General features: G+C 43.3%; 1 protein-coding gene across 1 annotated transcript; it reads right to left on the reverse strand.

Annotated features, from left to right (window-relative positions):
* Positions 1-22253: 22253 nt before the first annotated feature.
* Positions 22254-23281, reverse strand: LOC102924112 (olfactory receptor 51G2-like). Its single transcript, XM_006978992.2, has one exon. It carries the CDS (start codon positions 23223-23225, stop codon positions 22254-22256), a length of 972 nt encoding a protein of 323 aa, XP_006979054.1. The 5' UTR covers positions 23226-23281.
* Between the last annotated feature and the right edge of the window lie 913 nt (positions 23282-24194).

A 24194-nucleotide genomic window follows, 5' to 3' on the forward strand; every position in this document is an offset into this window, starting at 1 on the left:
CAAATTAAATGCATCAAGCATTAATCTTCACCCGTTTCTCCATGCTCACCTGATTCCAAGTGCTGTCAAGAACCGTCATCAAAGAGAAGAGTAAACTAGAAACCGAGGACGTGGAATTCAAGGGAAATTTTAATCAAATATCAAAATCATGTATTAAATGGTATTTTCTCTTCTGAACATCTTAAGTAATTTATCTTAAAGATAGAGACTTCCAAACTTTCTTGAGAAGTATGTTATGCCAGCATCCTTGAATAATAGGGCAATTGTGATATTCTAATTCTTGTCTATCAGTAGATCCTAGTGGTGTACCATATTGCAAGAAAAGGCTCTATACTCAGCAATCCACATGTTAACAGTTGACCTCAGGGAATCCTAGAGTAACATGTCTATGAAGGTTAAATATGGATGTCTCCATTTAGAGAGGCATGTAAAATGAACACTAAACACATTTGATAACATATAGGACAAATGATATAAGAAGCAAATAGAAGCTGTGGCTGACCCATCCTACTGGGAAAAGAGCATTAAGAAAAGAGGAAGACTAGTTTGTGTGACTAGACTCTGGAGAGGCTGAGGGGAGTTAGCGCCTAAGAATTACCTAAGGTGCACTGAGAAAACTCTGAATATTGATTGTAGAAGAAGAGATGGGAACAAAGAGGATATTTTTCTCGATCTGTCTCTGACAAAATTTATCTGTAGCATGTTAACAACAGAGTGCTTCCAAGAACATAGAAAATCATATCCTCTTCCCTTCGAAATTGTTTGTCAAGATACTGAAATTTTCATAAACATGAAAAACTTGCCATTACACCAATTAAAATTGAAACTTTAAAATTTAGCAGCCATGAGTAGATTTTAACATCTAACTTAACTTACTTGGCTAATATTTTCCTGAATTATAATCACAGAGGAAAACATGACTTGTTAGAAATCAAACTTTCATGAAACAGCTGTACATATATGTGTCAAAGTGGCAAACAACCAAAAGATGAGCTCCTGGGTATACAGGGAGGTTGTGGTTCTGTCTCACCTTCTAACATATAATAGTAAAGAGAACTCAATGCTCTCAAACCCAGAAGCTTATTGCAGAGTATAGATTCAACCCATATTCATGAGTCAACCCAGGGACAGATACTGAGCTGCATGAGGAACTGATCATATTGCAAATCCATGCTTCCATCTATCCACAGGGAAGAAGCTTCCCAAAGTATTATACAAGAATGGACAGACAAACACAGAGGAACAAAGTGTCAGTCAATCACCTATGATAGAAAAGCAGGAAAAGAACAATGGAGAAGAACTGCAATCAGAATGGCTAATGGGGAATTTCTTCAACATCAGACCATGCCCATTACATCCAGATATTGCTCAATTCTAGAGGGTGATAGGGGCTTATGTAAGGCCACCCTTGGACAGAGTACAGTTAAGATAATAGGACTGACTTGTATGGATTTTATAAGCTAGGTTTTAAGAGACAAATGTTCTTAGGAGGCCTAGCCAAGATGCTGAGCATATGAAGACTCAGTAGATAGCTCCTAGGTTGGAAGTCTGCATTTGCCTGTCTATTCAGTCTCTCTCTCTCTCTCTCTCTCTCTCTCTCTCTCTCTCTCTCTCTCTCTCTCTCTCTCTCTCTCTCTCGTGTGTGTGTGAGAAGATAAGGAAATTATTCCTCTTACATGAACTTTTAACAAGATATTTTCAATCACAAACTGAGCAATGAAAGGCTATAGTCTTTGACACATGCCAAAAACCAAAGAAAAAAAGTATATGTTTTACCTTTTAAAATCAATAATACAACATTAGATCAATTGACTTTGTAATGTACTTTAACACAAAAGTAAAACTAAATTTTAGAAGGCCATTAATTAATTAATTAATTAAATTGTGACATTTAAGTAAAGAATTCTACCTTCCTGTAAAGGCTTTTGTTCATGTTAGAAAAATGTTCTGAGCCAATTATTAAGATTTTAGTGTCCTGATATTAATTGTGAGAAGTCATTAATTAATTAAGTTGTGACCTTTAAGTAGTTAAAGAATTCTACCTTTCTGTAAAGGCTTTTGTTCATGTTAGAAAAATGTTCTAAGCCAATTATTAAGATTTTAGTGTCCTGATATTAATTGTAAGAAGTCATTTTAGCCTGCTTTTTTGTATACTGCATCTAAAAAACATGGTTTTTTTTTATTTCCTAGTTTTGTGCAGTACATAGCCCTGATCTATACATAGAGAAAAGTTACACTTTATAGAATGTTGAAGTTAGTTCATGTTTAAATAACATAATAACATGAGAGGGTTTATTAAGGAAGAGAAATGAAAAAAAAAACTAACTTTATAATGAAACAGGAGTTTTTAGGCAAATCTTGATAAGAGTATCTTTTCATCATTACTCTCATGTGCCAAAAAAATGAGAGATGGGCTTTTATTGAATGGTGTCTGGTACTTAAGGAAGATTTGCTATCTTTTGAGAATCTTGTTATATAGTAGTCAATTTTATGAAGCTTAAATTTCTACGTTGCTCGTATACTAACAGTTGATGTTTATTGTGCTGAGAAACACTTTAGAAACTAAGATTGCATAAGAACTTTAGAGAGGAAATGCAGAACTATTGAGAACTGTCATATTTTCCCAAAGGAATCTTATAAGAAAAGTACTGCCAGTATCTCCTTCACTTGTTGTATATAAGATAAAACCTTTCAGTATAATTATGAAAGCCTTTTGGTATCAAGTTGAATTGTCTCTATTACAAAGTCATGTGAGAATTGGAAGACATGTTTCTTGTTTTCTTACCTATTTTCTTTCTTCCTATCTTTATTCTATGACAATAATTTCTTTGCAATTCCAATATTCAACATACATAAGTTAAACTTGGTTTCTATTTGATCTTAAACCCAAGAGAAACAGGTGAATGATTGACAGGTGAGGAAAGAGGGGTCAAGTATTGTTATCTAAAAATACTATCATATACATCAATCAGCACAACTGAGCACCTCCAAGTGTCCTTTCTGTCTCAGAGATCTTCATAAAGAGTTTTAATCTGTATGTGGAATAACTTCTGGCTTCCATCCCAGGTACCACATGATATTACTTGATCTACCCTAGATCCAAGTGTTTCTGTCACTCACCTGACTCCACGACAGAGCCACAAGCTCTGCAATAACAAATGAGCAAGCAGGCTTATAAAGCTTCAATTCAGGCTTTCCCAGGAGGCCCACAGCTAATTCCCATGATATAGCCTGTGAGCACATTAACAACTATTAATGAGTGTGGGTCCTTGTGAACTCTCCAGAATAATACTAAGAACTTACAACTTGTTGTAGTTCAGTTTTCTTTTCTTCTATTCTCAGTCTAAAGCCATGGTAACCCTAAGCAAGTCACTCTATGGGCCTAACTATGTTGGTTTTAGCATTATCTTACTTAATATTAATAACTCCAGACAGACAAATCACCTACACTCTCCATACAAAGTATTCTCTTTTTTTTTGTTCCAGAAAAACAAACAAACACACAAAACAAAACAAAACAAAACAAAAACTTAAGGTATATGCATTTAGGGCTAGAGTAGAATATCTTTAGCACTGTGTTCATGCTTAAAGATATTAGTAAAAGGTGTCTAGTCTAAATTTATTCTATAGAGAACATAACATTTCATTAGTCTTCTTTTTTCTTCCCTTTACATTTTCAAACTGTGCTCTTCTCATTTTCTAGGGAATTATTTTAAAGGATAAAGGAAATCAAACTGATTCAAAAAGAAGTATAAGAAATGAGCCTGGAGTGTTTCTGTGAAGTCAAGAAAAGGAAACTATACAATTAACAAATGCTGCAGCAGGTGTAGGCTACTGTGCCACTGAGAGAGAGGCCACATTCGGAATACGACCCAGGTGAACTGAGAGTGTGTACAAGAATTCATTGGCCTTCTAGAAGGAGTCATAGGATGCAATGTGAAAATGTACTCATGGATAAGACTTAACACACAAAGAATATGATGCATTATCAGAAGCAAGAAAAAAAAAAAAAACATAGACAAAGCATAGCCCGGTTCAGGCATTTATTTCTTCTCTCTTCCATTAGTCACTGGAGTGGCAAACCCCAGAGAAACATGAAAGACAGTTTTGTCTGTACAGTATATTTGTTTTTGGAGCCCAGAGTTCTTACAGGAGCTAGGCACAAAGGCACACAATCTTTTACATGATCAGCATTACAAGCCCCATATTTGACAACATAAGTACATAGAAATTTTCACATTCTTTTCCATGTGCTGCTGATGTACTTCATCCTGGGATGCTGCTCTGGTGCAGATGATGGCATCATAACTCAGTAATTTTCTTAATACTACTCAGATTTAGTATTAGAGTTTTGTCAAAAGTAATTAGCACGGCTGTAGAAATAAGCAAGAACTTATTACATAGATTCATTGCAATAACTCTGTTACTGGAGGTGTCTCTTGTCATTTTCAAGAAAATATCATATCCCCATTAGATGTGTGTTGGAAATGTTTCCATTTGACATGTTTAAAATATTATTAATTCCTAGCCTTGGAATAATCTGACCCTAGTGGTGGAAATATACCAATTATATACAGATTAAAAAAAACTTTAGCCAGGGGGTGGTAGCGCACGCCTTTAATCCCAGCACTCGGGAAGCAGAGCCAGGAGGATCTCTGTGAGTTCAAGGCCAGCCTGGGCTACCAAGTGAGTTCCAGGAAAGGCGCAAAGCTACACAGAGAAACCCTGTCTTGAAAAAACCAAAAAAAAAAAAAAAAAAAAACTTTAAGTAAGAGAGGTACAGGTCAGATAATCAATAATCATTATTTGTGCAGTTATTTTGAAAATTTAGCTTGGAGTTTATAATTTGTACAGATGAAAAATACTTTAAAACTATGAACTTTATAAATTCTGACTCTAGTACATACACACACACAGGTGGAATGTATGTAGGAGTCTATTATTTAATTGTATTTTGTATGCTAATAAACATGCTAATATGGAAAGGAGATATCTCACAGAGCACTATCCGTATGCAAAGAACTACAGGCAACTAAGGAATCAAGTCCCAAGAGTAGGAAAAATAATATTAGGTGAGGAAGAGCTATGCAACTGGTTATCCAGTATCATATGTGTGATACCTCAGTAAAACCCCCCACTCTATCCCCTACAGACAAAGAGAAGCTTAAACCAGGATTCGTAAGTGTAAATAAGAACTTAGACCCCTTTTCCCCAGGTGGCTGTATCTGCTACAGGGACTTTGAAAAACACAGTCAGGATATTCGACCAAAAGACTAAAAAGGGAGGCAGGTTAAAATAAATTATATGGTCTGTGCCTTTAAGAACTAGCCTCACAAAGAAAGGCAAGTGCTCCTTCCAACCTCCCTGCTGTGAGTGAGAGATTTAGAAGAGCCTCCCTGGAGGCTTGTATACTTAGACAACACCTTACTTTTGCATTCTGTACCTAAAGTCTCCAGTGGTGGCTTTGGGGACTGTGATCTAGGCACAACAAGACCCTCACTCTATTGTCTCAAAAAGGGGGCCTTAGACAAAGATATCTCAATATAGATAGACCCAAACCAGTTTCAAGTCCCCAGAAATGATGGCGCCAGCCCCAGGAACAAAAGAACAGAGTCAGGATGTCTGATGGTAACCAATTAACCGCGAATTTTATTATGGGTTTTGCCTATAAAAACTAACTTCCCCAAGAAAGAGGGACTCCTCCCTGCCTCACTGTATTGGGTGTAGGAATGAGTCCCTGTCTAGACTTGTATCTGCAGAATAAACCTTGCTGTTGCATTCTGGACATCCAAGGTCTTCGGTGGTCTCTTTGGGGGGTCACAATCTGGGCATAACAATATGGTCAGCCTTAAACAAGCAACACTAGATGGACTGAGCAGGTTGTATTTATATATTTAGGCTAGGCAAGCAAATGTGCCTGCATACATGTGTGTGTATATGGGTGTGTGAGTATATAACAATAACAACTAAGGAAAAAGAGGTCACAATTTTGAGAGGGAGAAAGTTGTGGGGCAGGAGCTACATTGGAGAAGTTGGAGGGAGGAACACGAAGGGAAAAATGATATAATTTTTTTAATTGAAAATAAAATACTTATAATTATGGTAAATATATACATATATATATATATATATATATATATATATATATATATATATGAAAATAATCCTATGTTATACTACAAGGTTGGTAAAATCCAGCTGATGTCTAAAAGGTTAATTCAATGCTGAAACAGTTTTCACTTTCTTTCATGGTTAAAAAGAGAATGCAATGTAAAAATGACTTCTAGGTTGTCAAGAGGGGATTGGTGTGAAGTAGATGTATCTAAGGGATATTACCAATATTTGAGACACATTTGGGAATTATAGAGAACCACCTTTCAGTCAGTAATGTACTGTCAGCATTGGAAAACAAATTGATTTAGGTTGATTAATTTGCTGTCATTTCACTATGAGTATTATAGTGTCCTTATGAAGCATAAGAGTAAGATAAGGAAACATTTAAACCAATTCCAATGTCTTTTGTATAGTATAAAGGTATGAAAATAAAGCATGGATAGTCAGAATCCTTAAAAACTATGTACTCAAAAGTACATGTGAAAAAATGAAATAATGATGTAATTATAGAAATAGAATATTTGAGGGACTATGAATTTCAAAACTCAGGCTTGAATTATGTGGTGGGCCACAAGAATATATTATAAAGATTCAGCTGTGTATTAGAGCTATACTTTGAGTGGCCAAGGGTCTGTCAAAAGGCAAGCCATTTATTATGAATATCTGGTGTTATCCAGCTTTTAATATTTCAGCTGTCTTCTTCTATGAAATTCTTTTGTGCCCAAATATTCCCAGACCATTTGGCAAACAGTTCAGCTTCTCTGACCTATGGAACTTCTAGGTAACTAACTCCCTCTCTGGCCTAGGTCACAAGCTGGGGGATCTGCATAGCTTTGTTTATTGTGCTAATGAAGCTCAGAGCATCCTCTTGCCTTGAGGTCTAGTGGCTCTCCAGAGAAATTGACTAAGAACAAAAGAGGTTTTTACATATCAAGGTGGAAGGTAGAGCAACATTCCTGAGGTGGTAGAAAACCAAAAGCCTGGCCAGGGACAGAAGGCATTTTCTGTAGGACAGAATGGTACCAGGGAGAAGAGAAGAACACAGAGGTAGTGTAGATGGTAAGGTAGAACTCTTGAGCCAGGAGTGGAGAGAAGAGGGAGGAGAGAGAAGGGAGGAGGGGGGAGGGGGGGAGGGGGGAGGGAGGAGGAGGGAGAAGGGAGGAGGAGGAGGGAGGAGGAGGAGGGAGGAGGGAGGAGGGAAGAGGGGGAAGAGGGAGGAGGGAGGAGAGAGGAGGGAGAAGGGGGGAGGGGGAGGGGAGAAGGAGGAGGAAGGAGGAGAGAGGAGGGAGGAGGGAGAAGGGGGAGGGGGAGGGGGGAGGAGGAGGGGGGAGGAGGAGGGAGGGGGAGGAGGAGGGAAGAGGGGGAAGAGGGAGGAGGAGGAGGGAGGAGGAGGGGGGAAGAGGGAGGAGGAGGAGGGAAGAGGGGGAAGAGGGAGGAGGGAGGAGAGAGGAGGGAGAAGGGGGGAGGGGGAGGGGAGAAGGGGCGAGGGAGGAGGGAGGAAGGAGGGAGGAGAGAGGAGAGCAGTGGTCCTGAGCTAGGGAGAAGGAGACAGCCAGGGAGGAGGCCCAAGATGGGGCATGGCCCTCCTCTGGCTGAGCCCCAGGTCAGAACAGGAACTCAGGGAAAGCATTTGATCTCTGTTCAGATAGCTGGTTCTGACTGAGCTGATGGTGTTGACTAAGTCCCCAGGGTACAAGGAACAGCCTAAGGTTTTCCTTGTCTGACTGAAACAGGTTCAGTCTGGATACTCAAATCAGGGATGGAAAGGCCTTGTGGCCTGGAGGAAACATGTGTTTTGGACCTTAAAAGTGGTGGCCAGATAGATTGGACAGATAGGCTGTGTCAACATACCACAGTCACACATCCTGGGAATCCCACATCTGTTGCTCTTTGGTCTGTGATGCTGTGGTGAGTCACAATACCCTGTCTGGGTCCCTGCATGCTCACCTGTAAAACAAAATGAATACTCTCAGCTCTTTGATAAGGAATGTTCTGGTTAGTGGTTTTGTCAACTTGACGTAAGTCAGTCATCTAAGAAGGGAGAACTTCAATTGAGAAAAAGCCTCTATCAGATGGCCTGTATGTAAGACTGGGGGACATTTTGTTGATTAATGATTGATATGGGAGGGCCCAGCCCACTGTGGTCCTGGGTTGTATAAAAAAAGCTACCTTAAGAACTGGAGGGATGGCTCAGTGGTTTATAGCAATGGCTGCCCTTCCAGAGAACCTGGGTTCAATTCCCGGAATACCCATGGTGGCTCACAACCATCCATAGTTCCACTCCCATGGGATCTGGTGCCCCCTTCTGGCCTCTTCGGGCACAGCATACACATCATAAGTAGATGTATGCAGGCAAAACATCAATCAATACACAAAAAAATAAAAATAAATCTTTTTTAAAAAGTATCAGGCATGCCGGGCGTTGGTGGCCCACGCCTTTAATCCCAGCACTCGGGAGGCAGAGCCAGGCGGATCTCTGTGAGTTCGAGGCCAGCCTGGGCTACCAAGTGAGTTCCAGGAAAGGCACAAAGCTACACAGAGAAACCCTGTCTCGAAAAACCAAAAAAAAAAAAAAAGTATCAGGCGTTAGTGGCACACCCCTTTCATCCCAGCACTCGGGAGGCAGAGGCAGGTGGATCTCTGTGAGTTCAAGGCCAGCCTGGTCTACAGAGCGAGCTCCAGGACAGCCAGGGCTACACAGAGAAACCCTGTCTTGGAAAAACAAACCAACAAAAAAGCTGAAGAGCAGCTACCCAGTAAGCAGCACTCCTCCGTGGTCTCTGCGGCAGTTTCTGCCCTATTTGGGCTCCTGCCTTCTTTTTCTTCATGATCGACTGTAAACTGCATTAGGAAACAAGCCCTTTCCTCCCCAAGTTGCTTTTAATCATAGCATTCACTGCAGCAATAGAAAAGCAAAATAGGCCAACGAGTTAGAAACTCGTATTCATTGGTGTTTGGGAACCCTGAAGAACTGTGTACAGTTAATACTGGAGGGAGGGTTAACCACTGCAGATCTACACGTGGCCGAGTGGATGTCCCGAGGATGCTGGCCAGCTCAAGGCAACTAGATGCGTCCCTCACATCCCAAAACTAAAATTGTCTCCAGGCTGATCAGTGAGAGCTCTAAGGGGGGAAATGGGGAATCGGATAAACAGAGATTGCCTAATTTTATCATGAGTGTAGCAGGAATCTTAAAGGTTCTTATTAATAAAATCAAACCCCAGGCCAGTTATTGGGGTCAATGCTGGTAGATCAGAGAGACAGAACAAGCCACAGCTAACCTCACCTGGCCAGATCCTCAGCTGGTCTTGTTTCCTCAGACTGGAAGCTTCTGTGTCCTCATCCCAATGGCTCTCAGCTGAACTGCTGCTGGAAAGCCTGAAGCTTAACCAGCCACATGCTTAACCAGCCAAAAGCTGCTAGTTTCTGGTCCTCATGCCTTATATATCTTTCTGCTTTCTACCACCACTCTCTGGGATTAAAGGCTGGCTTTCTGGGATTAAAGGCGTGTGTCACCGTGCTTGGCTGTTTCCAATGTGGCCTTGAACTCACAGAGATCCAGAGGGATTTCTGTCTCTGGAATGCTAGGATTAAAGGTGTGTGCTATCACTGCCTAACTAGTGGCTTTTCTGTTCTCTGACTCCAGATAAGTTTATTAAGGTACACGATATTTTGGGGAACACAATACCACCACACGAGTCAACTGGAAAAGGTCTTGGATTGGCAGGACTTGACTCCCTGCACCTCAGAGGAATGCATGCTGAAGACAAAAAGTTGAATCTAGCTGGAAAACTAAGGAAGGTATGTTCTGCATACCTGAGTTTAAAAACAAGCTTCCTCGGGGCAAGAGAGACATCTCAAGTAAAGCATTTGTTACTCTTGCAGAGAACCCAGGTTTGAGTCCCAGCACCTACATGGTGATTCACAGTCATGGGTAACTCAATTTCTGTGGGTTTGGTGCCCTCTTCTGACCTCCATGGGCACCAGACATATGTATGTGCACTGTGTATAGATACATACAGGCAAACCCACTCATACACAGAAAATAAAATAAACAAATCTATACAACAAACAAGCCTTCCCCTCCAGTTCCACCGCATTGTCCACATGCAGGAGCCTTTCTTGGGTTACCACAAATACAATCACACCATAGGATGTGTCTTGCTTTTATCTTCCTTAGGAGGCAAAGCTAACTAAGAGGAAACCTTGAATTCTTAACCTGCTCACATTCTTGACCCGGAATATGGCTTTTCAGAGGTTTATGGATAGAATTCAGAGAAATTTGAGCATCTCGCTGATGATCTATCACAGCAGTCTTAGACTACTGTGGTTTTGACATGGAAATGTTGCCTATATGGTTCATAGATAATAATTATCGTTGTATTATCGTTGTTGTAGATGTCTCAGGATGACATTTTTTTAGAGCTAGGGTCAGCAGCTAAAGTACTTGCAGCACTGAGCATAGGGATCTGAGTTGGAACTCCAGAACCCACATAAAGCTGGTAACACATACCTGTAATCCCAATGTTCCTGCCATGGGAGGATCAGTGGAGTTCGGGCACTCCCAGAAAGCTCCCCAAGCCAGCCAGCCTGGTATACACAGCAATGGACGATGAAGTAGGTAAGGACAGACACCCACAGCCACCCTCTGCAGGCTCTGCGCATACATGTATGTAGGCAAACACTCATACACAGAAGATAACAGTAGTTAAATAAAAACCATAACAAGGAGAGCACAGACAGTGGTCCTCTTGATTTGTATTACTGTTCCAGCAGAATCACATTTTTAAAATAAATGTATCTTTTTTTTTGATAGGGTCTCACTGTGTAGTTCTGGCTGGCCTTGATCTCCCCATGAAGACCAAATTGGACTGGAACCCACAGTGATCTGCCTGCCTCTGCCTCCTGAGTGTTGGGATTAAAGGCATGTGTAATTTATTTAACCATTTTCCTATGGTCACTTTATACTATATCAGTGGTCGTATACACATGGGTGGTAGTTTGAAAGAAAATGGCCCCCAAAGGGATTGGCCCTAATAGGAGGTGTGGCCTTGTTGGAGGAAGTGCGTCACTTTGGGGGCGGACTTTGAGATCTCTTTTGCCCAAGCTTCCCTCAGTGTGACAGTCAGTCGACTTCCTGTTGCCTGTAAGATGTAGCACTCTCAGCTCCAGCACCACATCTGCCCACACTCTGCCAGGCTCCCCTTCACGATCATAATGGACTAAACCTCTAAAACTGTAAGTGAGCCCCCCCCAACACACACACAGAAAGCTACCCGCCACAGAGTGCATTAACATACTGATATGCACAGCAAGTGTTTGAAAGGGCAAAAGCCCAGCGGTTGCTCGTTACTTCAAATTCCTTTTTTCATATAGTTTATTACTAATATCTGTGTGTGTGCATGCATGTGTACACATTTGCACACACCTGCTTCTGTGCCCCGGAGTGCAAATAGAGCTAGCTCTGAGGACAGCTTCCACAAGTGTGGTCTCTCCTTCCACTGTGTGGGTTGTAGGGACAAAACCCAGGTCGTCAGGTTTGTTTGGCAAGTGCGTTTGCCCTCTCAACCATCTTGTCAGCCTGCTAGTTCCTTTGCATGCGTTCCATCTAAGGTGAATTCTTAATTTCATACTCATTTTACTTGAATTTTCACAAGCACGATCTATTTATTTGTTTATTATTTATTTATTTTCAGGACAAAGTCTCTCTCATATAGCCCAAGCTGGCCTCATACTTATTATATAGATGAGGATAACCTTGAGTTCATGATCCTCCTGCCTCAATCTTCTGAGTGCTGGGATTATAGACGTGTGCAACCATGCCCAGTCTTACGTAGTACTGCTGACCTGACCCAGGCAAGCCCTTGACCAACTTTGCTGCATTCCCAGCCCAAATAGGCTTTATTTTTGAAACTAAAAGGGAGATTTTCACTGGGCAGATTATTGTTTGAGCACATAAATTCCCGAATTGGTCTTAGCCTTTAGTTGACCCTACCAGAGAACTCCCCTTTAGTCACCCCCTTTGGGGTTGTAATTGGAAGCTGACAATTAATTTGCTATATGTGTGGGTCCTTATCACCTTTCTCTGAGACCCTGAAAACTTCAAGCCTTGCATTGCTTTACCGAAGAATTACTGTGTGGGTATATATGCTGCTTCTTGGAGAGCACTGGTAGAATAGGATTGATGGAAAAGAACAAAGATGAGGACAGAGATGGAAAGAACTAGGTAGAATGATGAGAGAACAGCAGAAGGGACTGAGAGCAGGAGGGACCGAGAGGAGCTAAGTAAGAGAACAGAAAAGAAACTGTGCAGATAGAATTGACTTAGAAGAATAAAGCGAATGGACTAAAGAACTCAGTGTGCTTAGATTCATTGAATATCCCTCAGACATGAATCCTCAGCTGGTTGGTAGACTCTTCCACAGACCCTGGGAGCAAGCAATATAGACTGGACCTAATATTGTTTGCATTAACAGTGTGCAGTGTGGAGAGAGCTCTGTGAGGGCCTGGGGTGGGGCCAGCAGAATAGAGCTGTTCTCAGGTGCGGGCTGAACCACCCCTTAGATGCCTGGCAGTTAACATCAGAAGCAGGGAGTGGATGGGGCCAAATTCCTGCCTGCCAGCCCCACAAAGGTCCCTTCCCTACATGAGTCTGAGAGTTCTCAGTTCTGCTAGACTGCTCATTTTGACAATACAGATTTGCTCCATCACAACTGGCCGATTAGGGAAACATTTGAGCGTGATGTGAATTTAAAAGTCCGCATGTGCCGGGCAGGATGATGTCCTCAGAAAGGCCAGGTGAATGCTGAACACAGCACACAGCTGGTCTGAGCCTAGGCAGACACAGGCAGACTCTACACCCTGCACCGCCCAGCAACCTTAGTTTCCAGCTTGTGCTGGGAGTCACACCCAGCCCACATCATCTCTACAAATTTTCCCTCTTGCAGAATTGCTTTGCTTCTCAATGCTCCACAGCAAAGATGTCTGCCACTGTTTGTAGCCATTTCCTTAGCAAACCTCAGGTCTTTGAAAAGGCAAAGTACATATTTGTCTTTTTATTGTATGTATGTGTGCAACGTGTGGCAGGTGCCTTCGGAGCCTAGCAGGGGCATTGAATTCCTTGGCTTGGGAGCTACAGATGGTTGTGAGTTACATGTATGTGGGTGCTGGAAACTGAATGTGAGTCCTCTGCAAGAACATTAAGTACTTCTAACTATTAAAGCCATCTCTCCAGCTCTAAAGTGACAACCAGTGCATTGGTCAGGAAGTAAAAATGAATTTCTTAACCACTTAACATGAAAACTCTCTCTCTCTCTCTCTCTCTCTCTCTCTCTCTCTCTCTCTCTCTCTCTCTCTCTCTCTCTGTGTGTGTGTGTGTGTGTGTGTGTGTGTGTGTGTGTGTGTGTTCATGGGCAAGTGTCCAGGGCCTTGTACCAGAGCACCCATGTGGAAGTCAGAGGACAACTGGACAACTTTTGGTAATCAGTTCCCTGCTTCTATCATTAAGGAATCCACCTCAGGTCAATATACGTAAGAACACATTCTGGATAGATTGATGTCAATGTGCTCTGCTCAGGTCAGCATTCTCTAGGGCTGTCAGTAGCATCTTCTTCATGTACAGCTTTACATATTTCCTGAGACCGTGGCCTTGCCATTTGTCTGACTGTCTAGTCAAGTTGTTAGTGTGCCTGACCGTGCTTTGCTGCCAAACCCACAGCCAACTGTTAAAAACTCTTCTTTTTCTCGACTGTGCTAGCCTTTTATTCTTGCTTTGCATTGAGTCGAGAATTCACATCACATTTTCGGACCTGTTTTATTTGAACTCTGTGTTAGGTAGCTTTTCATTGCCGTGACAAAACACCAGAACAAGTCAACCTATAGGAGAAAAGGTAGCTTTGGTCCAGAGGTTCAAAAATCTTAAGCCTGTGGTTGCTGGGCCCAGTGCTGTAGGCCTGAGGTGAGGCAAAAACTTCATAGTGGAGGAGGGGCATGGTGGGACAAAACTGTTCACCTCTAGAAAGCTCAGACAGACAGACAGACAGACAGACAGACAAAGCAAGGACTCAAGGGAAAGTATGGTCCCCCGAGACATGCCTCTGGTGGCTTTCAAATAGGTTGTGATGGCTAATATTGTCAACTTGACAGGTTCTAGACCACAGAAGAGACATGCCTTTGGTCATGTGTGTGAGAGATTGTTTAAGTTAACTGTGAGAAGGTCCACCCTAAATGAGGGTAGTGCCACTATGGGCTGGATCCCATACTGTCCCAAAAGGAGGAAGCAGGTTGAATAATCATCTCCCTCTGTTTCCTGACTGTCAATTCCACGGGACCAGCTGCTTCATGTTTCTGGTGCCACACACCCCACCAAGAGGAACTGTACCTTCCAAATGTGAGTCAAAATAGATACTTCGTGCCTTGTTTCTGTTAGGTATTTTCATCACAGCAGTGTAAATGGCAACTGACACATAGGGCCTGTTGCTTAAACTTCCATTTCTTCCCAATAGCTCATCAAAGTACAAACCCATCAATGGATTAACTCAGTGAGGCCAGTACTCACATGATCCCCACACTTTCTGAAGTTTACCTCTGAACATTTTTGCCCTGGGGATCCAGCCTTCAACACAAAAGCCTTTGGGGGGAGCCTGCCACATCTAAACTATAACAGATTCTTGTGCCTAGTGTTTTATTTCCTCTTCTAGAGCTCTCTTGCTCTCTTCCCTTCTCCATCTTGCCCTATACCCTAAGACACTGGCCCTCAATAGTTCATTGGGGAAATAGTGGAAGGCAGAAATGTTGCTGCTCATCTGCCCTCTTAAGGCTGCAGAAGGTGAGCTCTTAAGGCCACTTCATCCTCAGCGCCCCCTAAGCTCTATTATCACTCTCTTCTCTTCAGTCCAGAGTGGGAAGGGCTTCCTGCTTCTTGTGATCCTGAATGGAGGGCAGGGCTTCTCTGTTAATGATTGGCTTTCCTTAACCCAGCCCCAATTTTTGTGATAGTCCTCAGTCCCCTCCTTGAAGGGCTCAGACCTTGTATAACACAGATATCCCCAATCAAGACATCCTCATTCTGCTTTCTCCTAGTTTCCTAATGCTGTTTTTTTTTTCTCTCATGTTTGTCTCTCTTTCTTCACACTGGGGATCAAACTTAATGTCTTCTGCATGTAACTGCTCCACTACTGAGCTCCACCACAGCATGTCCTTTTGGTTTCTTGTTTGTAATTTTTTGTTTCTGTAGACATGCTATTATTCTCCTCTTGAAGCCTTTTCTTTCTTTCTGAATTATCTTTATTTTCCCTACTTTTTCTTCCTTAATTTTGAAGGTGATGGCCTATGGTCCTTGGCCAACCATTCCTCTTTACCCGTGGACATTAAAACATCCGGGCACTGGCTGGGAAGTGTTATTTTTAGGCCACTTACTGGCATTATGTTTTTATTAGTGCATATGACATATAAAGAGTGGTTGGTTTCATTGTGACCTCTTTATACATGTATATAAAATACTTTGATCATATCCATCCCTAAACCCTTTCCATCCCTCTCCTCCTGTCCATATTTTTCTTTCCATTTCCCATCAAATATTGCCATTACTGTATTGAAAATGATTGATATCTTATAGAAGTGCTTAATGAAATATTTAGGATAAAAATATGACTGGGGTTTATGCCACAATAACACAGGAGACAGGGAAAAGGAAAGATGATTGGTAGCTGTTCTCACGATGGAGTGGACAGTGAAAGAGTGTGTGCCAGTGTGTTGTGGTACTCCTTATTTGTATCTCTACCTACAACCCCTTGTAGAATTGTCCCAGTTCTGACTGGGTTAGGACTCAGGCTTCCAAGCAGCACTGGGGTACACTGTGGGTGGCCCCAGTGAGCTCCCAGGCTGGTGCCATGATAACTTTAAAATTTGTGGGAAATGAAACAACATCTGTCAGTCACAGATACCCATGGGCAGTCACCTACCTGGGTTTTTAGAAGACCAGAGGCCTGCTTTTGCATATGTTTGATGTCTCATTAACACCAAATTACCTTTCTTATATATAAAAATCTGACAGCCTCTGTTTTCTCTGTAGTCCCCAGATCCAGAAAAAAAAAGAAAGAAAGAAAGAAAGAAAGAAAGAAAGAAAGAAAGGAAGGAAGGAAGGAAGGAAGAAAGAAAGAAAGAAAGAAAGAAAGAAAGAAAGAAAGAAAGAAAGAAAGAAAGAAAGAAAGAAAGAAAGAAAGAAAGAGGGTGGGAAGAGGGCACAGCTAGTTATTAGTGTGAGGTCATCTTTGCAAGAGACCCTTCTTTCCTACCCCAAGCTCTGTGCTGGGATAGGAAATAGGGGTCTCAGATAAACAACACCCCAGCCAAAGAACACCTCAACCTCAAGATGTTTCCATCCTGGTGTCATGACTCAATGGGGGTGTGTCTTGGGGCAGTTGAAGCTGGGCCGGAAAGACTGGGCTTCTCAGCAAAGGCAGCTGCAGTGTGAGCCAGGAGAGGACAGATCTGCAAAGTGGAAAGCGGTGCAGGGTGCTAGGTCAGCTTTCCCAGGAGATGGGGGGCAGTGCTGGAGGCTTGCATCAGGGCAGGCTTGGAGCCTAGCCAAGAGAAGCCACTTCTTGTCAGAGCTAGAGAGCAGATTTTCTCTGCAACGCCTGTGTGCTAGACCTCTGTGGATGGGGATGAGAGCCAGGGCTGGCCTTAGAGGGGTGTGACCCTCTGCAACCACCCAGGGAGCCATGCTTAGAAAGACCAGAGCTCACTTAGTACTTGTCTGTCACTATCTTTTGTGAGTGTGGTACGTGTGTGATGTGTGTGCTCATACATGTGTGTGGAAGCTAGAGGTTGGTGTCGGATGTCTTTCTTAATTACCCTCTGCCTTTTATATTGAGACAAAGTCTCTCACTAGACTTCACCATTTAGGTTAGACTGCCTGGCCAGTGAGCCTCCAGAATCCACCTGTCCCCCCACCCCTCCGGCACTGGGGCTGCAGATGTAAGCCTGTGGCTTGGCTTTTATGTGGGTGCTGGAGACCTGAGCTCAGGTCCTCATGTTTGAGTAGCCATCCCTCAGCCCCCATAGTCTTTATCTTCATGTTCTTGATGCCTGAACAAGGGGACCTGCATTTTATTGTTTGCTGGGCCCCCCACTGGTTATGCAGTGGGTCTCATGCAGTGGGGATGAGCGGTGTCTGTCTTGACTTGTCATCCTCACTGCTGTTATTTGAGGCAAGTTGCACCACCCATCCACCCATGGTCCCAAACCCCACATTCTAGTGTCTTTCAGGAAAGAATCCTTAGCCAGAGGAAGAAGGCATCAGGATCTAGGACTCTACAGGCTTGAGATTCAGTGTTGCTATCAATATGCAATTGCTGTGGAACAATCCTTCTGGACACTATGAATATGTGTTACTCTCATTGGTTAATACAAGGCTGACATGCTGGTAGCTGAACGGGAAGTTAGGTGGGAAAGCCAAACTGAGGATGGTGAGAAGAAGGAGGGGGGAGTCAGAAGAGATGCCAGCCAGCTGCTGGACAAGCAGGAAATGTGGAAAATGAGGTAGCAGGCCATGAGCCATTTGGCAAAGCATAAATAGAAATATGGGTTAATGTGAGTGTAAGAGTTATCTAGTAACAAGCCTGAGCTATTGTCTGATCATGTATAAATAATACTAAGTCTCTGTGTGGTAATTTGGAAGTAGCTGCCAGGACAGGGAGCAGGCAGTCAGGACAGGAAAACATCTGTTTACATATAATAGTGATGGATCACCAGGCAGCCACCTGCCCTTCTTGGTCTCAGTTTCTTCACCTGTCAAGTGGACATGCTAGTACTAGACCCACCTGCCTCAAGGAATTGCTATGCAATTCCTTCTTAGAACAGGAATCAGGGGCTCCCTGCTGCCTCTTGTGTTGAATCTGACCCCAGCAAAATGCGTTTGGTAAAAGCATCTTCTCACTGATGACTCCAAGCAGGAGCTAATGGGGAAAGTGACTCCAGAAGATAACAGAAAGGATGGGTGACGTTGCATCATTGTAACACTGAGTTTGAGTGGCAGCTTTGTTGCCTGGATGTGGTTGGTGCTCTGGGCTTACACAGAGAGGCAGGGCAGCCTGCTCACACTGGGCCCATGCCTGCTGGTGGGTGTGTGAACACCAAAATGTGTCTCACAAGAACACGTGGGTAATCTTCTCTTATGGTCCCAGTTTAACTTCAAAATATCTCCCCAGTGGAGGGTGACATGATTGTTGTCATAACAACCATCTCTTGGAAGGCTTTCCTCAGTACCAGAAATGAATTAAATTCTTACCCAAGTTGCAGGTTTCATTGCTTTAAAGATTTATCTCCTAAGGTGTTTGTATAGGTGTGTGTGTGTGTGTGTGTGTGTGTGTGTGTGTGTGTGTGTGTGTGTGTGTGTATGAGGTGCAGGTGCCCTTGCACATGCATTGGAAGCCAGAGGAGAATGTTGGCTGGTTTCCTCTGTCATTTTTGCCTCTCTGTCTGTCACAGCTAGGCTGGCCAGCCTGTGAACTCCCAGGACCTGCTGGTCTCTGTTCCCTAATGCTGTCATTACAGGCATATAGAGCCAAGCCCGGCCTTTTTTGTGAGTGCTGGGATTTGAACTCAGGCCCCCAGGCTTACATAGGAAGCTCTCTTATCTACTGAGCTATTTCCTCAGCTTCCTTCCACCTTTTCCTCCCCTAGACAGGATCTCATGCCTCCCAGGCTGGCCTCAAAATCACTATGTGCTGAGAATGATGTTGAATGTTGACCCTACGGTTTCCCTCTCTCAAACCCCAGAATAACAGGTGTGTACCACTGCACCTGGTTTATGAAGCACTGAGAATCAAACCCAGGGCTTTAAGAATGCCAGGCACGCAGTCTACCAACTCTGGTACAACCTGAGCCCCTCCCAGCTCTCCTTGCTGAGGTAAGATACAGGCAAGAAGGATCTAAGGGTGTTGGTGCTCATGCTTCAGATTGGCACAGCTTGACTTGGAAAGTCAACATGGAATTGTGCCATCTGAGTCACCCAGAAGGGATTACCTTCTGATTGTCCCGTGGCCCTGCTCCAGCGGTGGCCTGGGACTACTTCTGTATCCAGTAAGTATGCAGCTGTTGCCAGGGACCTCGCCCAGAGCTGAGAAGGTGCAAGTGCCCGGTCTGTTTACAGTCTACGCTTTGCATCAGGATGATGGGCATTTAGGAAGAAGGGACCCTAACTTGGCCCAAATCATTGAGCTTGCCCAAACACGGCTTGGCAGAGTGGAAAGGGGAGACATTGTTGAGTCACACACATTTGATCCAAGCTGTAGAACTGTCACTCACTAGCAGTATAACCTTCTAAGTCACCCCTCTGAGTCCTGTTCCCATACCTGTCAAGATGGTGGCTATGCAGGGTTGATGTGACAATCAGAATATGCCCATGGCTACATGGCAGCTCTGTGACACCGGAATACCTGATGGTCTGAATGTCAAGATCTAAAGACCTGCACTGCTTGCTCAGTTCCAGCCAGCCTGTGGGTGGAACGCAGACAGCAAGGAGGCCAGGCTGCTTTCGCAGGGGGAGCATCCCGTCCACTGGTGGTCCTTCCCCACGGAGCCACGAACTAATGGGTTTCTATGGGAAGGAGCTGTATATTCTAACTGGAGTCACAGCAAGTCTCTTTTGTATGTCTGTGTGTTCACGGTTGTGCCTGTGTAGGTGTGCTTATGTGTGAGTGTGCTTGTGTGTGAGTGTGCATATGTATGAGTGTGCATATATGTGAGTGTGCATGTGTGTGAGTGTGCAGGAATGTGAGTGTGCATGTGTGTGAGTGTGCAGGAGTGTGAGTGTGCAGATGTGTGAGTGCTCATGGAGATGAGAGGAATACCTCAGATGTCACATGTCAGTCTTGAGGTGGAGACCAGAGGAATACCTCAGATGTCACATGTCAGTCTTGAGGTGTCATCCAGCCTTCCTCCACCCTTCCCTTCCCTTCTTTCCTCCCTTACATTTCTTCCCCTCCCAGCCCTCTCTCCCTCCCACCCTCCCTCATTCCTTCCCTTCCTTTCTCTCTTCTGTCAGGGTCTCTTGCTGGCCTATCAGTCACCAAGTAGGCTAGTCACACTGGCCAGCAGGCTCCAGGGATCCGCCTGTCACTACCTCCTCAGTGCGGGAATTACAATTGGAAGATACACTGCTGCTGCCACAGCAGCCGCCGCTGCTCCCCTCCTCCCCCATGTCCCCCCCTCCTTCTCCCCCTCCTCCTCTTCATCTTCTGCCTTCCTTCCTCCCCCTTCTCCTCCTCCCCCTAAACCTCATCCTCCCCTTCCTTCTCCCCCTCCTCCTGTACCTCTGTACAGTATATGATTAAAGCTTAGCACCCAGACACAGACCTTTTTTTGTAGGGGGCTGGAAAGATTACACAAGGCTGACCTCAGAAGAATAACTATTAATAAGCTTCTGCATAAACAATGTGGAAAATGTGAGGGGGGAAAAAGAAAGAAAATCCCTCATAATTCTCCTCCCCCACATGACCTCTGCTAACATTTTGGTACATGGTTTGCATTTCTTTTGCAATGGAGCGTCTTAAACTATGGCTTTGGTTTTACATAGTTTTAAATCCTATTTTATGTGTCTCTGCATGTATATTTGCAAATCACATCACAAAATAACTGTTGTAGAATATTATTTTAACTAGGCAAAGAAGTATTTACATTTGTTTATGCTGTAGACTATTACTTTTAACTGTCTAAAAGCATGTTACCTTTGTTGATGATGCATTTGCTTAATGATGCAAGGATGTGTGTTTAATTATGTAAAGATGTGCTTCATCTGTTTGGCTCTGCCTGCCTAAGCACCTGATCGGTTAAGAGCTGAAGGGCCAATAGCTAGGCAGAGAAAGGATGAGTGTGGCTGTCAGGCAGAGAGAATAAATAGGAGAAACCTGGGCTGAAGAGAGAAGAGCAAGAAAGACTAACGAGAGGAGCAGGAAGAGAAATGGCTCAGTGGTTAGGAGCACTTAGTGCTCTTCAGGAGGTCTTTGGTTCAGTTCCCAGCACGGGCAAGGAGGAGAGGAGAGGAGAGGAGAGGGGAGGAGAGGGGAGGAGAGAAGAGGGGAGAGGAGAGGGGAGAGGAGAGGGGAGGGGAGAGGGGAGGGGAGAGGGGAGGGGAGAGGGGAGGGGAGAGGGGAGAGGGGAGAGGGGAGAGGGGAGAGGGGAGAGGGGAGAGGGGAGAGGGGAGGGGAGAGGGGAGGGGAGAGGGGAGGGGAGAGGGGAGGGGAGAGGGGAGAGGGGAGGGGAGAGGGGAGGGGAGAGGAGAGGGGAGAGGGGAGGGGAGAGGGGAGGGGAGGGGAGAGGGGAGGGGAGAGGGGAGAGGGGAGGGGAGGGGAGAGGGGAGAGGAGAGGGGAGAGGAGAGGGGAGAGGGGAGGAGAGAGGGGAGGAGAGAGGGGAGGAGAGAGGGGAGGAGGGGAGAGAGGGGAGGAGAGGAGAGAGGGGAGGAGGGGAGAGAGGGGAGGAGGGGAGAGGAGAGGAGAGAGGGGAGGGGAGGGGAGGGGAGCCTCTTTCTGGCTTTCATGAGCATGTACATACACAAATACACCCCATTAAATAAATTTTAAAACTATTGTAAAGTGATGAGAACATTAAATTCACATTATTTCATAAGGAACTGTATAAAGGAATTTACATGTTGTCTTTAAACATCTGGATGGTGTATTTAAACAAGTGGATAAAAAAGAATAGGGTATGAAAGGAAAAATTCAAATTCTCTGGAATTTGAATGAAATATGACTTCATATTTATTTTTTTCATATCTGTATAAAATTCAGTAAAAAGCAACAATTTGAAAGGAAAGATTGCAGCCACAGTTTCCCTTTTCTATCCTCCTAGCTCCCCTTCTCCCCCTTTGTCCCCCAAATCCACTCCTCTTCTGTTTTCTCTTCAGAAAAGAGCAGCCTTCCAAGAGATGACAGTCAAAGAGGACAAAACAAAATCCAGTAAGACAAGGCATTCCAAGAGGAGGAAAACAGTCCCAAGAGTAGGCCAAAGGTTCAGAGATACACCTGGCCCCACTGTTAGGAGTCCCACAGAAACCCCAAGCTAACAGCCATAACATACATGCAGAGGACCTGGTCTAGACAGGCATGTTTAACGTTACATAAATTTCCATAATTTATGTTATTGATGTGACGTGAGCTTTTTTTGTTCTTTTTATAATGAATAGTTTCTTAATTTTGTCTCGGATCTGCTTGGTTTTCACCACATAGACAATGGGGTTCATCACGGGAGGAATTAGGAAGTGCATGTTTGCCAGAGTCACATAGACATGTGAGGGAAGCCTTGGGCCAAAACGGTGCAGCATTGATAGACAGATCATGGGTGTGAAGAAGAGGACCACAGCACACAGGTGAGAGATACAGGTGTTGAGAGCCTTGAGGCGGCCACTGTGGGAAGCCATCCCCAGTACTGTTTTCAGAATCAATATATATGAGAGGAGGATGAGGAGAAAGTCAAGCCCCATGGTGGAGAGTACCACAAACAGTCCAAAGATACTGTTGACTCTAGTATTGGAGCAGGAGAGCTTTATGATGTCAGGATGCAAACAGTAGGAATGAGAAAGTACATTGGAATAACAAAAGTGCAGCCTCCTCAAGAGGATGGGGAGAGGCAGCTGCACAGTTAAGGTTCGTACAACAATAGCCAATCCTATTCTGGCAATCACAGTGTTTGTAAGAATGGAGTGATAGTGAAGTGGGTGGGAAATGGCCACATACCGGTCAAAGGCCATTGCCAGAATGATAGCTGATTCAAGATCTTGGAACGTGTGAATAAAGAACATTTGGGTGAAGCAAGCAGATGTGGTCATCTCTCTAGCAGCAAGCAGTAAGATCCTCAACATAGTGGGAAAGGTAAAGAGAGAGAGACCCAGATCAGAGGCCGCTAACATGGCCAAAAAAAGATACATAGGAACATGGAGAGTCTGCTCCCGCCAGATAACAATTATGATGGTCATGTTGCCCACTATGGTAATGAGAAACATGGCACAGAATGGTATGGATATCCAGATGTACAGAGCCTCCAGCCCTGGGATGCCTGTAACCAGGAAGGTGGAGAAGGCAGAGCTGGTACTGTTGATAGGAAGCATAGTTCCAGGGCTGCATACCCTTCCTATAAGATGTCTTGCCTCAAAACAGATACTGAACCCTGTCTCTGCAATTTTTGTTCATTGAATACACATTCTCTTGAACTCATCCTTACAAAGTCATGAATTTCCTTTCTTGTTTTGTGTAATAAAAGAATTTATGACACTTCCTCTTGTATAAGTTGAACCTAATAAAGAGTAATTCTTCTATTGAATAACTTCTCCAGGTGTGATATATTACTGAAGGAAAAAAAAATAAAAATATTTTCAGTTAACTCAAATCATAATACTGATACACTGACATTTTAAAATGAAAAAACTCAGAACTTACCATTCACTAAATTCCCATTCAATAGTTAAAATGTGCACTCTAATTACAGCAGTTCACTAGTCTGTGGAATTTCTGTAGTCTTGGTTATAATTAATAAATGATAGATCAGCCGATTTGTTGTTCATAGAATTATAGAAGTCCTGTGGTATTAGGATTGAAATCAGTTTTTTGTGCATAAAGACAAAACTTTATCAGCTAAGCTGTGAACCCAACAGATACGAGAGTTTCCATTGTTTTTTCCCCCCTTTTTATAAGCTTTCTGCTAATACAAGTGTGAAAACTTGTAAAAAGACTTACTTTAATTTAGCATTTTTTATCATATTTAATATAGTAATCCTATTTTTTTCATTATGAGTTTGGCTCATATTTAGCATGTATTCTTACTTTTAGACCAGTTCATTTTTATTTGCATTTTACAACATATTTGTGAAATAGTTTATGATGGATTTGGATTTTTTTATTGCCATCTCCCCATCACTAATTTTAAGAAGTACTATGACAAGGGGCATATCATTCCTTAATATAAACATGGTTTCTAAAACCACTTACCATGGAAAATAAGACACAAATATTTCTATATAATTCAAAATGTATCTATAATTGCAAATTCTATGTACTCATTCACATAATATGTGGACTAA

The sequence above is a fragment of the Peromyscus maniculatus genome, chromosome 1 (genome assembly GCF_049852395.1).
Source record: "Peromyscus maniculatus bairdii isolate BWxNUB_F1_BW_parent chromosome 1, HU_Pman_BW_mat_3.1, whole genome shotgun sequence".
Classification (NCBI taxonomy): Eukaryota; Metazoa; Chordata; class Mammalia; order Rodentia; family Cricetidae; genus Peromyscus; species Peromyscus maniculatus.

What these genes read in the sequence shown, in the direction of transcription:
- LOC102924112 (XM_006978992.2), bottom strand. Translation starts at nt 23,225, where the DNA reads ATGCTTCCTATCAACAGTACCAGCTCTGCCTTCTCCACCTTCCTGGTT.